The following is a 16,217-nucleotide window of genomic DNA, read 5'->3' on the forward strand; positions in this document are numbered from 1 at the left end:
GGAGCTTTGTTTCTGACTGCATCATGGTGGCTGGCTGAGGACAGATGCTGCATTTGCAGCTAATTGGGCTGCACCTGCACGAGCAGACAGCTGTGCTGGGGCGGCGGTACGTGCCAGGGTGGTGGGGCGAGCCCCCAGAGCTGTGCCAGGGGAGTGTGGCCTGCTCTGCTCCATGCCGCATCATGCGCTCCCCCCAGCCTCGCTCAGCTGCCCGCCTGGCCTGGTCCAGGCGATCCTGCCAGTCATGAACACGCCCCTAGCATGGCTGGGGATAAGAGGGGGTAGGAAAGGATTAAATAAAACTGTTAAAAAGCCTAGGGCGGGGCAGAAACCTCCCTGCCTCCACCGCACCTTTTCTAACACCACGTGAGGGTAAACCCGCTGCAGTTCAATTTCGGTCTCCCTGAGCCCCCAGCGGGGGACTAGGGAAGGGGGTGGGGGTGCTCGGCAGTGTCCCGGGATGCACGGGCGGCGAGGCCAGGCGAGGGAGGATGGGGGCGGTCCCGGCTGGGCAGCGATGGCCCGGCGCGGGCGGAGGCCCGCAGCGGCGGACGCGGCGGCTGCCGGCCGGGGCTGCAAGGGTTACAACCATAGAGCCGGCCGCCTCCCGCGGCGGGGCGGGGGGCAGGAAGTGCTCGCTGGCGGCGCGGGGATGCGGGCGGCGGCGGCGGCGGCCTCCGCTAGTGAGGCGCCGCCTCAGCCCGCGGTCTGCGCTGCCTGCCTGTAGCCCGGCCCGCGGGCGGGCGGAGGCCGCCGCCGGGCCAGGTGAGCGCGCTGGGAGCGCGGGGGGCCGCCCTGGGGCCGGGGGGCGGCTGGGCCCCGCTACCCGGCCTCCCTGTAGGTCCCCCCCCCGCGGCCCGCGCTGGTGCCAGCCGGGAGTAACCGGGGCAGTGTCATGGCGGAGCCGCAGGGATGTGGGGGGCTGGAGGTGGCGCTGGGGTATGGCGTTGCCCTGGCAGAGGGCATCTGTTGGCAGCAGGAGAGAGGGGGGACGCATGCTGATGGCACGTGGTGGCTGGGAGTGGGGCGGCAGAGGGCAGCCTGTGTCAGGACTCGCCCCCTGTCCCTGCAGGTGATGGCAGCATGAGCGAGCATGAAGAGGACAACCCCCAGCCAGGTGGTGCGGTGGCAGCCCAACCCCACAGTGCCCTCTCGGACTTCTTTGTGAGGGAAGTGTCGCTGGTGGGCTGTGACCTGGGAATTGCCTGTCCACGGCCAGACCTCCTCTCAGCGGAGACGAGGCCGGAGAAGGCTCCTCGCTGCGGCTTCCGGAAGCGGAAGGACACAGTGGTCCACCAGAGAGCATTCATGGGAGAGAAACCATACATCTGTGTTGAGTGTGGGCAGAGCTTCAACCGCAGCTCAGACCTCATCCGCCACCAGAGGATCCACACAGGGGAGAAGCCATATGTGTGCGTGGACTGCGGGAAGAGCTTCAGCCGCCGCTCTCACCTCATCCAGCACCAGCGCGTCCACACGGGTGAGCGGCCGTACCAGTGCAAGGACTGTGGGAAGAGCTTCAGCCAGAGCACTCACTTGGTGCAGCACCAGCGCAACCACACTGGCGAGAGGCCTTATGTGTGCGCCAAGTGTGGGAGGAACTTCTATCAGAACTCGGGTCTGCTCCGCCACGCCAACTTCCATACAGGCGAGAAGCCCTACAAGTGCCCCCAGTGTGGGAAGCGCTTCAGTGACAGCTCCAACCTCATCGCCCACCAGCGGCTCCACACTGGGGAGAAGCCCTACAAGTGTGCTGACTGCAACAAGTGCTTCAGTGAGAGCTCCAAGCTGGTCATCCACCGGCGCATCCACACCGGTGAGAAGCCTTACTTGTGCCCTGACTGTGGGAAGAGTTTCAGCCAGCGCTCGCACCTTGTCCAGCACCGTCGCACCCACACCGGGGAGAAGCCCTACAAATGTGCTGAGTGTGGGACCTGCTTCAGTGACAACTCTACCCTCATCCGTCACCGTCGCACCCACACTGGGGAGAAACCTTTCAAGTGTTCCCAGTGTGGGAAGAGCTTCAGCCGCAACTCCTATTTAGTCTCACACCAGCGAGTGCATGTGTGGTAGGCAGCGTCACTAGGCGTGGGCTGTGGATCTTCTAGGATGCAGCTCCTGATCCAGGCCCCTTTTAAAATGTGCCTAAAGGAGGAGGAGTGTAGATGAGGGTATGTCTACACCAAGGGTATGAGGCTCAGGGCCCCTGGGTTGTTGTAGGCAACCAGCCAGAACAATACCTTTGGCCTGTGTTGCCACTTTCAGCCACTTCCTTCTCCCAATGCCCCTCAGGCACAGGCAGAAGATGGGCAGTAGTTCTGGATCCCAAGGTCCTGCCATCCTTTTTCCCAAGTACTGGGCCTGGATTCCATCTGCCACACGACCAACGTGCAGGCATTTCCCTCCACCTTCCCATGACAGGTGCCTGGAGAAAATGTGCAATATGATGAGAAGCTGCTTGCATGTGCCATTCTGTGAACAAACATCAAATGTCAGGCAAGATGCCTGTGTCTTGGTCATGTAATGTATGCACGTGTTGCCATGTCAAGGGAAATAGGATGGGAAATGAGGTCCTTGAATGTCTCCTTAAGGAGCACACCTAGCTGAAATGTTGTGGCCTGTACAATATTGTGTAGGTTTATGGAAGCTCACCATGCCCATGTTGTGATCCAGCTATGGTGGTCAGGATGGCCAAAGCTAGATAAGCCCTAAGGAGAGGCTGGAGACTGCATCAGGCACACGCAGTGTGCATGGCCAACGTGGAGCACAGGCAAAGGTCACTTGAGCCTGCTTGCAAAAGTAAAGTGTAGACATACCCTGAACTAGAGAAGGAAGGAATGCATTCAAAAGGTTGCAGCAAATGCTGCTGGGATGGTAGGAATGGTATGGGGGAGCTGTGTGATAGGGACAAGGCTTATTCTGGAAATCTTGGAACTGGTGGGTAACTGATACAGCAAACTGTCTAACCTGGAGGTTAAAAAAAAAAAAATCACAGTTGCCGCTGCTAAGGCTGTGGTATGCAACTTGACAGGTGTGCAGAGTTTCCCGTAAGTTTGTGCTGGTGTGGCCTCCTGGTTCTGCAGAATTCAGATTCACACATATGGCCCAAGTGGGCTGGTATAAGCTGTGTTGTAAAATGGGCCAGAACAACAGCATCCTGAGACTGACTTGATTCCATACCAGTATTTCCTGAGTCCCATTTTGACCAGTGTATGTGTGTGTGTAAATAACATCTATATGTTTGTATTCACGTATGTATGAATTTGCTTTTATAGAAGTGTATCTTCACACTCAAGTGTGAGCATTCACACACACACCCTGGCAGTGGTCAAAAGGGCCAAATGTATGACACTATACCATATCAGTACTTCTGAAAACATTAAACATACTGTATATAGTAGCACTTCTCAATAAGAAGCTGCAAGATATATGTTTGTATCAAAACGTTTAAAATTTCATATCAGGACATTCAGTTTTACTCCGACTACTTTGTGTGTGTATAGGATCTGGAATTGTTCTTATAAACGTGTGCACACACACAAAAGCAAAATTGTGGCACCTATGGTTGTAAAGAATGACTTCTAAATGGCACTCAGCTTAGCACTCTCCACCTCATTTTACATATGTGCATATCAACTGCAGTTGAAGGATGTACCCCACTCATTAGGGTTTTAATGACAAGGAATTGCAATGCAACACTTTAAATTGTTTATATTTTTGACTGTTTTACTGCTGATTATTTTAGTGATGATACCTGACTGGTGTGCTTGTCCAACATTGCTGGAGCTTAGAAAAGATATCTAGTTTTGTGATGTACTTTACTAATGCTGCAGCTGGCTCCATGGCTTCAGTATGTCTTTGGAACAGAACAATACATAATGAAGCCAGCAGAAGGACAGGGGCTAGGGTGGGGAAGAGACTAAGGAAACAAAGAGGCAAAGTAGATCCAGGGATCTGAGCAGCTGCTGGCCAGGGGTGCTTGTGAATGGCTTGTTCTGCAGCTAGTTCTGCAGAACTCACTACTCTCCAAGGGACTGGCTTCCTTTCTGCAAGCCGCTCCTTGACGCTCAACTGCTGATAAAAATGTTATTTTCATATTTAAAAAAAAAAAAACTTTAGGGGGAGCGTGTTTGCAGCTCCTAAAGGAACAAGGCACCTTTGTGTGCAGCTGCTTAGGGAAGTAGAAGGAGCTTTCTGAAATGAGGTGGGCTTTGTTTGCACCGGAACCAAAGCTTCATTTGGAAATGCACATTTTTATTTTTAGATTTCTTTTTGTTCCTCTCCTGCTGGTGGATGGCCTCAAACCAGTCTCTTCTTGGTTTCTAACTTTCTTCTGGAAAGTGTTTTGGAAATGTGACCAATGGTCATCTAGTTGGTTCCAGAAGCTTCAAGATTTTTATTTACAAGCAGACTTTCAAAAGGGATACTACAGTTTTCAGCTGGTAGACTCATTTTTAACTCAATTCAGAGGTCCAACAACTGTCCCATTCCAGTTTGTTTTCTAAAGGAAATCTATAGCACTACAAATGTGTGGCTGGCTGAGAAGGCCTGCTGACCTGGGAAAGTCATCTTGTGAATGCATCTTTTTTGGGGGGAGTCTGTAGCAGATAAAGGAAATCACATCTGAGTCTGCACATGAGCATAAGTGCAAAAGGGAAATCCTCACATCAAGATTCCGGTTTGAGAAGCCAGCTGCCCTTAAATACTCCTTCACAACAGTCTTCAGAGCATCTCTTTTCCTTCTATGTGCTTTGTGAAGTGCTGTGTACACTGAACAGTGCTCTATAAATTAAAACTACTGACGTGCATTTATTTCTAAGATCTTTATGAACATATTTAAAACTGTATGTCAAATCAAGGTGGCCTTAGGGTTCACAGCACATTGCCAGTGCAGTAGTCTTAGCTGCTAGGATTGGATTGCTCGCCAGCGTAAGCACCATCTCTGGATTTCCTTTCCACAGCCAGTGTTAGTTTTCCCTGTTCAGTGTCACTTGGCTGAAATCATTCAGTTTCCCCAGACAGTCCCTTTCCTGTTTGTGACCATCTAGCTTGAGGATCTGGGTACCATTCTTTCTTTGCTATTGCAGAAGTTATAGGGTATGTTCCTCTTCTTCCAGGAGTTTAATCACTTTGTGGGCAGCACAAAGTCATAAGCCAAATTCAGAAGATGGAGATATGGGCATATACAAAAGGTCAAGAACTGGAAGGTTTTACTTCCACAGCAGCTAGCTTACTGGCTTCTCTACTAGCTGTCTCCTCCTTCAGGATTGTAGAGGGAGACTACTGGGGAAAAAACAAAAGGTAGTAAGTTACTGTCATTTCAGCAGAGTATCCCTAGCTCACTCCATCCTAGGCCCTTGGTCCCCAGCTGGTGCCCAGATCCTCCTGCCAGTTGAGGGAGTTCTGCAATTTCCTGTTGTGCTATTGGTGCTTAGATACTACAGTGATGCTGTGGCACTTTAGAAATACCTAAGATAGATGGGCAAATGGATAAATGATGTCTCTGAAATAAATTTTTTCATCCCAGTGTTCTTTGTTATTCTGTCTTTTTTTTCTCTTTTTTCCCCAGAGTGACCTCCTGAGCATCCCAGTTTCTTGGCTCCTGAGAGGACCAGATCTGGAAATACATATGTCATCCTTCATGGAGGGATGACTGTTACTTAGCACAGCTGATGTGTAATGCAAATAGGAATCCAGAGGTGAGGGCTATTCTTAGAATTTCTCTTTGATTTCATCTGTTGTATCTGCATGAATCTGAAAAGCTGGAGGATGGTACACACTGCTCACCATGCCTTCACAAGAGGAAGTGGCAGAATCTTATGCTGGAGTAAAACACCAACCTGCTGTTAGATGAACTTTGTTCTAGCAGAGCTGCCAGCTGCTCTGAGATTACCTTCCCAGTTCTGTCAGCTGGGTTGTGTGGGATCCAGTTTTGCAGCCCCCTGCTAGCAAAGTCCATGTAATAGAGAGCGCTGAAATGCAACTTCCTTTACATTTCACCTTGCTTCATTGTATATGACTGGGGAAAAAAAATTCCTCTGGTCTCCTCTGTTTTCTGTGTTTAATACATTAAAAGATGTATTTAATACACATTCCCTAAAGAAAATTTTTTAGATATATCAAGCAAACAAAACTGTCCCTGCAAGCACACCAGACTATTCACTGTGGCCCTGTTTCCCTTCTGCCTTAACTACACTGGTCTGAATAGGACCAGAGACACAACAGCAGGAACCCCCATCTCCAGAGAAAGAAAAATATAGGAAGTTTTGGAAGATGGAGCAGAATAGGTACAGAAAGAGGCCTCATTGGGGCTGTCCGCTTTTCTGCTTATGCCCTCCTGTCCTAGGCTTTGAAGGGACTAGGACTGTTAAAAGTACCAGTCACAACTGCTATAGCTAGCTCTGGCAGTTAGGTGTGGAAACATCACTAACTTTACGTAAGGTCATACAGTCTTGACTCCCAGAATTCAAATTTTCTACAGCAGAGAGATGGCTGTAGATATGGGTATGGATATGTTACTAAGGTGAGCTTCTGTTCATACCACAGTGTGATGCTCATCTCGACCAGTAAAAGCTGCCTTTTCAGCTACAAGTCTCATGATAGCAGCACAAGCAGAGCATAAAACCTGAATTCAGCTGTAAAACTCACCTCCTGAGAAAGGAACTGTTTTAACTCTAATCTATGCTGACCTTTGTGTTGCCATAGTTACATTAGCATGAGCTGCAGTCACTGAAGTGTAGGTGAGTCCTTTTGCATTTCTCTGTTTTAGCCTTTCTATAACCTGAACATCGTACATCATGTAAGTCAGCTGATCCATCTCTCAGTTGTTCCTCCCTTTTCTCATGCAAGTGCTTGCTGGCTTTTTTTTTTTTTTTTTTTTTAATAGTAAGTGCATGCAGCCCATGTTGAATCCACCTGGTAACACTGCTCTTGCAATCCTGATGGAGTTTAGCAACTGGCCATTTTCATCCCACAGACCTGACCTGTTTAGGACACTCATGCCTGTGAACAGATGTGAGATCCTAGGAACAAAGGAGAGTTTTTAGAGGAAGAAAAATTCCACTCTTTCTTCATGAGGTTTGCTATGGAGGAATCAAAAACCTGGGAAGAAGTTCAAAAGGAATGGTTTATGTGAAATATATTCTACTGGAATGAATAGTAAAGAAAAAGTCATACTGAAGATGCTGTTATTGCTACACTTAAATTCTCAATAATGTTTTTATAAAAAGTATTTCAAGTGAAGTTGCAGCACTTCATATCTTATACCTGACTACAGTTTCTGTGTAATGCAGGCCAACTTAACAGGTCACTTTTTCTGTTCTGCTGTGTTAGCTGTGCTATAATTAACATGCCTAGCTTGTACATGTCTTACAAACCTAACTTTTTCTATATCTATCCTGTAGCATACGGTGCCTCTCTAATTAAATACTGTTTCTCCCCTCTGCAGAGAGAATCTGGACCAGTAGTGCCAACACTCCTTATTTGCAAAAATTTGATTGTTTCCTATTTTAGGCATACTAGTAGGCAAAGCAAACAAACAAAAATGCCAGGTATGTACCTTAGGCTGAGGTCTAATGAGCACTGTAAGCTAACGGAATTTACAGCTGCTCCTTGAAAGGGCCTTCCTTTCCTTTCCTGCCCCGCTAGCCATGCGATCCCATCTGCTCTGCATTGGCATTATTGCTGCTCTAGAAGCACAAAAAACTGGCTCAGGAAAATGCCTGGTCAGTTTTCTGCTGGATCAGTTCCTTGATCTGGCTCGTTGTAGGGCTGCCTGAGTGCTAGATAGCAACGCAACCGTGGACTGACTTAAAGTGACTGTAAAACTGCAGCCTGGAGACATGGGGCTGGTTCCTTAGGTCTCATAAGCACTCTGTTTTGCTCCAGCAGGGCCAGACAATCCTAAGCTTGCTCTAAGTGGTCAGCAGAAGATAACTTCCTGTAGCTGCAGATAGCTGACTGCCTGATGGACTGCATTTGGGGGACACATTGGGATGGATGGGGCAGCATGGTCAGAGCACAGTAACCCTCCAGAGGTAGATGAAAGCACCGGTAAGTTACAGCAGGCCATACCAGCTCCCTACATCCTCATGGATTAAAAAAGTGCAAAGATGTGCAGACTCGCTTGTGCTCTTCCCTTCGTCACTCTGTGCAAGGCAGAGCTCAACTGTAAGGGTTAAGGGATGTAAGGGTCAAGGCCACTTAAGACTTGTCTGAACAGCTGTGTGGACAGGCAAATCAAAATAACTCTACTGCTCCACAGCCCTGCTTGCAAACCTTCTGTCTGGCTTGGCTGCATAGCTGTAGGGAATTGGCTGAAGTAACTTTCCTCTGGGAAAGTTAAGATTGCAGAACTCACATTTATGAGGCCTGACCATGTAAGGGGTTTCTGCTTGGAAATACAGCTGGTCTGACCCATAACAAGCTTCCTCAGAAAGGGTTTCTCTGGTTATAGTGCAAGTGTACAACCTGGTCCCACTGCCCTGAGCAGTAGGGGTATGAATGGCATGGTATTAGGAATGGCAATGCAGCCAAAGCAAAGGTGTCTAGAGTAATTTTGCCATCTGAAAGCTGAAGGGTTGAGCCAGGTCACTGTGAGGGAAACAGAAGAGGTTGAGCTAGGACAAACATCTAGGACAAAAAATCAGAGAATTGAATTTTCTAATCATGAGGCTACTGGGAAGACAAGATGTGCTGGAGGTGGTAACAGCTGCATTTGAGAAGGGTCACCATTCTCCAGGCCCCCAAGGAATTGCCTCTTCACATATCTTGACTTCCCTTTTGTGGCTTTCTGGAGCTCTTGCAGTTTTCCTACTGCTGGGGATATGTTGCTGTGGGCAGCTGCCTGCTATGTCTGCACCTCAAGCTGACCTTCACCAAAATACTGCTGTACTCTACCTAGCCATATTTCAGGTGGGTGCCGTTTCCCATCTCCAAGCACAGAACCACAGAAGAGGCTTTCTCTGTCCATCCCTCTTCTGTCAACATTTTCCCTCACAAAAGGGCAGCTTCTCCTTACTCACCCCAAATCAAGCAAATATAACATGCATCTGCCTTTCTGAAGGGCAGAGCTTTGGACAGACCAATGTCATTTGATCCGCCTTTTCCTAGCCTTAGCACAACTTTGTTGCTGGATGGGGCCTGGGGAGCTGCTTCCCACCACTCTGCATCTGGCTATTGTGTTTAAGAAGATGCCTCTTTGCCAGGCTACTGCTTTCCCTTCTTGGCTGGTTTCTTTAACAGCTGACCTTTCACTTCTCTCAGTGCCTTCAGGCAGCCAGAAATACCAAGCAAAACAGGAAGAACAGAGTTCACTATGCATTAAAGAGATTACGTTATCATTGGACATACGAGCAAACCTTCATGTGACCCTAGGTCAAACTGGAAGGACAGGCTGCTTTACATTAAAAAAAAAAAGAGCTCTTTTAATAACTGTCTCAAGAAAAGAAATAGCAATAGCAATGGGAATGCTGAGGGCGGGGGGGGGGGCGGGGAAGAAGGAAAAATAGAGCATTTTTTCCTTGTGCCTAGAATGCTACAGATTAAAATCAATGAATACTCGTTCTCACATTCTTAGAAAGGTGAAGGAAGAGGGTGAAATATGGATATCCTTATTCTGGACCCTTGAAATCTAAGGAGTTACTGAGCATGGCTGCAGTGATGTTACATCTCATGCCTATTCTGAGAACATTGCCATGAGCTTGTTCAGGGTTTGGCTTAGGGCAGTCACATCTCACAGGCACCTTGTCACTGCTCTCGTCTGGGTAATATGTGGTGTAGCTACTAATGTTAATATAACTGTGGGCTTCAACTGCACCTTCCATCCCAGAGTAGACAGTGCAACCAATGCATGGAAAGAAAGGGTGAATTCCTGTCTCCAGAGAGGTAGCCTGAGATGATCCTGAAACTCCTCAGGCTCTGAAGCCCTTGGTGCTACCCCTTCGCTGCTATCAGTGGCCAACCAGCTCCCGGAAGGGTTGTTTTTGGGGAGGGCCAAGTCACAAGGAGGACGGCAGGAAAAGGAAATGGCTGATATTTGTGCCTCATGCCAAGAGGCACAAACCAAAGAGCAAAGCCAGAAGAAACTCAGATATGGCTTGGAATGAAAGATGAATAGTTACAGATGCTCCCCTCCCAGCATATGAGAAGATGAAAATTATATCACTGCTGCTGTCATCCCGTAGTGTAGTGTGGGTACATTGCAGTGATGGTACTGATTTTCTGGAGCTGAGAAGAAGAGGTGGGCTTCTGGAATACATCCAGAAATTGGTACCTCACTCCTGTAACACTAAGCTGTTCAGTTCATGCCTGTGAAGAATACCCATCTATTCTCTTGCTTGGTGTCCCTGTATCTGCAGTATCCTTCCAGCACTTAGAAAAAAAAGTACAATTAGAAATTACGGTAACTTTCTTCCCAACCCACAGAATAAGCAACATAAATCAGCTGATTAGTTCATAGCACACTGCCATTCATTTTTGTCTCAAATCCATCATGCGAAGGACTGCCAAAACAAAGCTTGTGTGAAGACACTGTGCTGGGTTTGTGCACAGTGAGGTTTGCTGTCTTGGCACTTACGAAATCAGGTGTAGGATTCCTGCCTCCTCATTCACAGGGCTCCTTCAACTGGCTGCAAAATTCGTATTTCTTGTGGAAAACGTGTATCTCTGAGGCCGTGCTTGCATGACTTCCTGTAGTTGCTAACAGCTCTGGCTGACTTGTGACAGCGGATTACTTCGGATGGCTGAAGCTGTTGCCATCCCCGGCCACCCGCTGGGTTATTTTTAACTTGGATTGCTTCCCTGAGCCAGTGCTCAGCACAGTCCCACAAACAGCACTGCTGGCACCAGTGAAAGAAAATGGTATATTGCAGTGGGGGGAGGGTGCTAACAAACAGTCGAAGAGCACAGCAGTTCCTTAATATTGCCATCATGCCATCCACATCATGAAGGCACTGCCCCGGGGGAGCAAAGATAATCTAAAAGAAAGCAGAACCAAGGCATTAAACAGAACTGTCCTTAACACAGAAGAAATGTTTCCAAAGGAGGAGGACCAGTTTACAGTTTATAAACCTTTTATTTTCGAAGTGTATACCATACAGCTGGAGTCAGTGCTCAGCTCTTGTTAAGTAGCTTGGAGGAGAGGAGCTGCCAGGTGTGAAGTCCCCTATTCATCCCATTGAGGCTGTGGTTCCACCTGCATTTATTTCAAAGGCAGTATCAATTTGAGCATCCCTCATCTCCTCTTCCCTCCTGGCCATTTATTCCCAAGCACTGCCTGTTGTGCCAGTGCGGCTGTTTGCGCAGCTGCATTGTGAAGCAGCCTGGGAAGTTTCAGTGGCTGAAGAGTAACCACTCCCACCCTACTTTGGATTATTTTTAGCTGGATCAGTTCCTGATCCAATTGACTGTATGGTCATACAAACAGCTGTGTCAGCAGGACAGGGAGAAAATGCTGGAGGAGAGGGGAGCAGAGGCTTAAACTAGCTTAATCATCACTCCTCCCAAATGGGAAGCTGCAATCATGAACCATCACTTTACATGCCCAGCAGCAATTATTTAAACATCTCTGCAGCCTCCTCTCTTTCACCTTACGTAAGAAAGAAGGCCTAGGGAACTTCACAGGGCTGTGCCACAAAAAGGAAATAGTACTGTGTCTATTTTTGGCTGCAAATTTCTCAGTGAATCAAGGGAAGCTGAATGCGAGGAGTCTAACCAAGCCTGCTGCTATGAATAGCAGCTGGGGGTCCTTACAGCTTGCCTACCTGCTTCTAGTTTTGCTAGCCTGCATGCTTAAATGTCACATCCCACAGAGATCAAAATTTGCCATCTTAGTAACTTTCCTGGTCTCCAGGCAAGAGCATTTCTCTAGATGTGTGCAAAATGTGTTTAGAAAATGCTCTTGTGATGATCTGCTGGCTTTTTATACCAACACGCAGCTTCCTTTGTGCTGCCGTGAGCACACAGCACAAGGAGTGAGGCAGTGGCACTGTCTCTGTACACTGCCCTGCAAAGCAATACTGTTTCCATGTGCTACAGCTCAGAGTAACCCTGACTGCATCAGCTCCTCTTCCTGCTCCTTCCTGGATCCAGGTTAGACAAAGAAAAGTCCTGAGTTGTGGCGATTTGGCTTAGTCTCATGTGCTGTTGACCCTGACCTGAAAGCTTGTTTTCTTGTCACAAGGAAGTTTGATATAATATGGGTAGATTTTGTTTCTCTTTTTTCCCCTTCCCTGAGCCTTTTCCTGCTGGGATGCTCTCTTCTACTTCCTTTCCTCCCTCCCCAGTCACATGCTTCAGCAGACAGCACAGGAAAGGGGTGGGGAGTCGGAGCTGAGTTCCTCCTATGTTTATGGAGACTGTTGTGTTGGAGAAAAGTATTGCAGGTGAAGGATTAGGTGACTCAACTGAAAATAAGTCAAAATGAGCATATGCAAGAGACCATGCATGTCAATTCATGGTTTTTCTAGAAAGCTCACGTAGATGACAAAGACCACAGCAGTTTCAGAGCCAGAGACTGAAAGAAAAAAGAAAGAGGGAAGGTGTCCCAGTGCAAAATGCTGAGGAAAAAACAAAGAGCAGCTTTAATCACTTCTTCAGAACTGCTTCACTTCAGAACTGTCCACTTCTGTGGACAAAGATGCCGCTAATTATGTACTATCGTTACTGTGCATCAAAATGCACTGTACACCAAAAAGTCCAATTCCAGTTAGCCAGATCCTGGTGACATGATAGCATGGTCAAATAGCATGCCTGGACACATATGCTAAATACTGGCCACTATCAAAAGACTGTTCCTAATCATGAGATAGAATTTAAAGATGGAGTGGAAAGTATAATTAACAACCTAGAGATTTATTCAAAAAAAACCCCCTTTGCTTAGTCAATTAAAATCACTCAGTGCGGTATGCAAACTGCTCCTGTAGGCTGCCTCAGCAACTGCTGCTCTAGGGAGCATTGGCTGGATATGCTGATAGATGAAACTTTTGCACCACCCAAAGGCAAAAGGAAAGGATTTCATGAGACAGTGACTTCTGTCCACATTCCATTCAAAACAGAATATAAAGCTGTCAGCTGAAGAAGAAATGCCACAGCAGTTATGGTTCAGTAAAACCCCTGACTTACTGCCACATTTACTTAATTCTTTAAGACTGCATAAAAAAAAGGACATGCAAAAATTCACGTTTTCATGTGGTATCAAGAAAAAAAGCTTCCTTAGGAAGATAATGAGAAAATATGAGGCATAATAGCATGTTATCTAGTTAGAAATCAGGCCTATCTCTGGGGATCATGGTCTGACAGGAGCGCAGGAGTACTTGAGAGTGCAGGAATGCTACTATTTATCTGGGGACTGGCTGTTGGGAGCTATGGCTGGTCAGGACTAGATGCAAGGGGATAGGGGAACGGTCATGCTAAAAGATCAGTCATGGATGCTGCGGGGGAAGCTAGAACAAAGACAAAGCTGAAAACTGGCATGTGCAATAGGTTGGGGGATGGATTGCTAAAAATCACCAGTGCAAAAGGGAGAGGGGCATCCGGGATGGTCACCAGCTGTTTAGGTGATTTATAATGGATTCAGCAGTTACAAAATGAGACTGAAAGTGAAAACACAGGCATCTTTTTCCTTATGTTGGTGTTTCTGAAGGTGCAACTCTGTGGCACAATCACTGTGGCAGCAAGGACGTTTAAAAGTTTTCTGTCCTTACCTGATCCCAACCATCCCTCCTACCTGCAAGCAATAGATTAGCATCTATGTTCTTCCACCAAAAAAAAAAAAAGCCTAGTGTCAGAAATACATAGCAATTAGCCTTGTTTCTTATTGTGTCTGTCTATGTGAAGTGTCCTGCCTGCTATCTTTTCAAAAAATTTGCCATCTTCTAGGTGAGATTCAGCTGCAGTGCCTATTTTCTCAGTCTCACAGAAAATACAGAGACCTAGCAGTGATTTTCCTCAGAGGTCCTCGAGGTCAAACAAGTGATTTCACACATTCATGTGAAGTCATTCAGAAATGACCTGCAAATGAAGAATTTTCCCTTCCTTGGGTAGGGGTTTTTTGCCTTTGGGTAGGGATATTTTTGTATTGTCTAAGGAATACATGGGGTCATTCTCCAGCTTTTCACTGGAGTTAGGACCTAATTCAGCCCTCACGTAACAAAATTAATGTCTACTGAGTTAACTAGAATTGTAGATGGAGTTTTGCCTAGTCTTTCAGAAGCTGTGCATCCTTTCGATGAGAGGATGTGATCAGTAACACACAGCTTTCCAAAGAAGCATCTCAGCTACCTGACTGCATTAGCCCCCCTGTGGCCTTTTCAAATATTGCACAGAAAACTGGTCAAAAGCTAGAGTATCATTTTCAGAAGAAATTTAGCATTCTGTGAGGGGAAAAAAACAACAAAAAGAGAGTGAAAATCAAAGTTTTCTGTGAAATAACATTTCTTCAAAAATAGCTTTGGATCAAAATATTTTTATTTCATTCTCATTTTAACTCTACATACTTCTGTAATTTAGTTACATTTAAGAAATAACATTTAACCATAATGAACAAAAATATGAACATTATGAAATTAATCTTTGAATAAAAATGGAAGTGTTCAGTCTTTGCAAAATAGTTTTGATTTTTTTTTCAAAAACAACCTTTCCAGCTAAAAGCTTTCTCACAATAAATACCTGCCACCAAAGCTCACACTACTCTTGTTACCTTCTGCAGCTTCTCTGGGGTCATGAGCTACAGTTTCATCTCAGCCTCTTTTGCTTTCTCACCATGCACAATTATCAGATGTGAATCTTCAGCTCTTAATCTATCAGCAATGAACAGAGCCCTGTTAACACTCAGTAAAGTTTAGATCCAGATTCCTACAACAGTTCGCATGCCTATTCTTACTCAATTGGAAAGACCATAATGAGATCTTAAGTCAAGATTTTACCACCAAAGTTGGTACCTTAGCTAGAAGTTCTGGCTGTCTTGAAATGCCCAAGGTTAGCTTCCCGTATCTTTTGCAACAGATGGAAGAAGCAGGGCTGGAGTGGAGTGCATTTGATACCTCATGCCTTTTCAAGACTAGGGAAAAAGAGAAAAAAAAGTTAGCATCATTCCTAATTTGCACAGTGGATTTGGGTCTGCTTTGGTCTCTTCACTACAGTCATGGCTACAGCTGCAAAGTGCAAGCTCTGGAACTGGGGACAAAGCCACCACTTAGAATTTTAGAGTTTATCCCAGGAACTCAAAAAGCTATATAAATATTGGCTTTTGTGATCCCAGTCCTGCAGCCAGGGTTCCCCAGTCACCCACAGCAAGTGTTAAAAATAAATAAATAAATAAATAAATAAAAAGGGAAGAAAACTGACTTGAAAACACTATAGGATAATAAATAATTTAATCCAAAAGGGACGCAATGTGAACTCTCTATAATACTATATGCAGAGCTGAAGAACTGAGCCTAAGTTCCTTTCTCAATACTTTCTCTATCAGGATTCTTAAGTAATTAACATTCACTAATAAATCATGTACAAGATTTAGACAAAACAATGCTACCTAAATAACAGTTAAAAGTCAGAAAAAAATATGCCTTTGAACATAATGCCAATTTTGACTGTAAATCTCACCCTTTCCTTTACAAACAAACAGCATGTAAACTTTTCATGAAAGCAAGAAAATCTTAAAAACAATTATTTAAAAACCTACAATTAAAAAGCTTATAGGTCAGGGAGTGAAAGCCCAGCAATGCATGTTACATATCAATTGGATAGTAAGTAATGTCTCATCTAAAAAGATTTCTAATAAATCTAGAGGTTGGAGTTTAAATACTGAGGACTTGCTTCATGCTGCAAGTCTCATCCCACCATAATCCACATATTTCATGGTCTGTCTTTCAGTTAGGCTCTGGTCAGAGGGGACAACACTTAGTGCCTGGAAACCCTGAAGAAAGAGGCTTCAGCTCTAGGAGCCCTGCATTAGATTAGATTAGTCACCTGCACTAGATACAGTCAACTGAGGAAAAAAAAGGGGGGGAGGGGAAGATCCCCCCAGTATAATTGAACCACCTTGCACCTATTACAATCAACCACCACAAAAAGCAGATCAGAAGGCTCCATCCTGTTACACAGATACAAAAAACATTTGAGAAGAGACTTTTACATTTGTTTCTAATTACACATATGTACATTTCTATTTATATGAATATGTATTAGGATAAAAAATGCACATTCACATTGAGACA

The 16,217-nt window shown here is 46.0% G+C and overlaps 1 protein-coding gene across 1 annotated transcript; it reads left to right on the forward strand.

Moving 5' to 3' along the window:
- Window positions 1-455: 455 nt before the first annotated feature.
- LOC112984500 (zinc finger protein 391-like) lies at window positions 456-5,529 on the forward strand. The gene is made up of 2 exons (XM_026102399.2): window positions 456-765; window positions 1,073-5,529. The coding sequence occupies exons 1-2, from the start codon at window positions 492-494 to the stop codon at window positions 2,071-2,073; spliced, it is 1,275 nt and encodes a 424-aa protein (XP_025958184.2). The 5' UTR covers window positions 456-491; the 3' UTR covers window positions 2,074-5,529.
- Window positions 5,530-16,217: the final 10,688 nt, after the last annotated feature.

This window comes from Dromaius novaehollandiae, chromosome 1, assembly GCF_036370855.1.
Source record: "Dromaius novaehollandiae isolate bDroNov1 chromosome 1, bDroNov1.hap1, whole genome shotgun sequence".
In the NCBI taxonomy this organism is placed as follows: Eukaryota; Metazoa; Chordata; class Aves; order Casuariiformes; family Dromaiidae; genus Dromaius; species Dromaius novaehollandiae.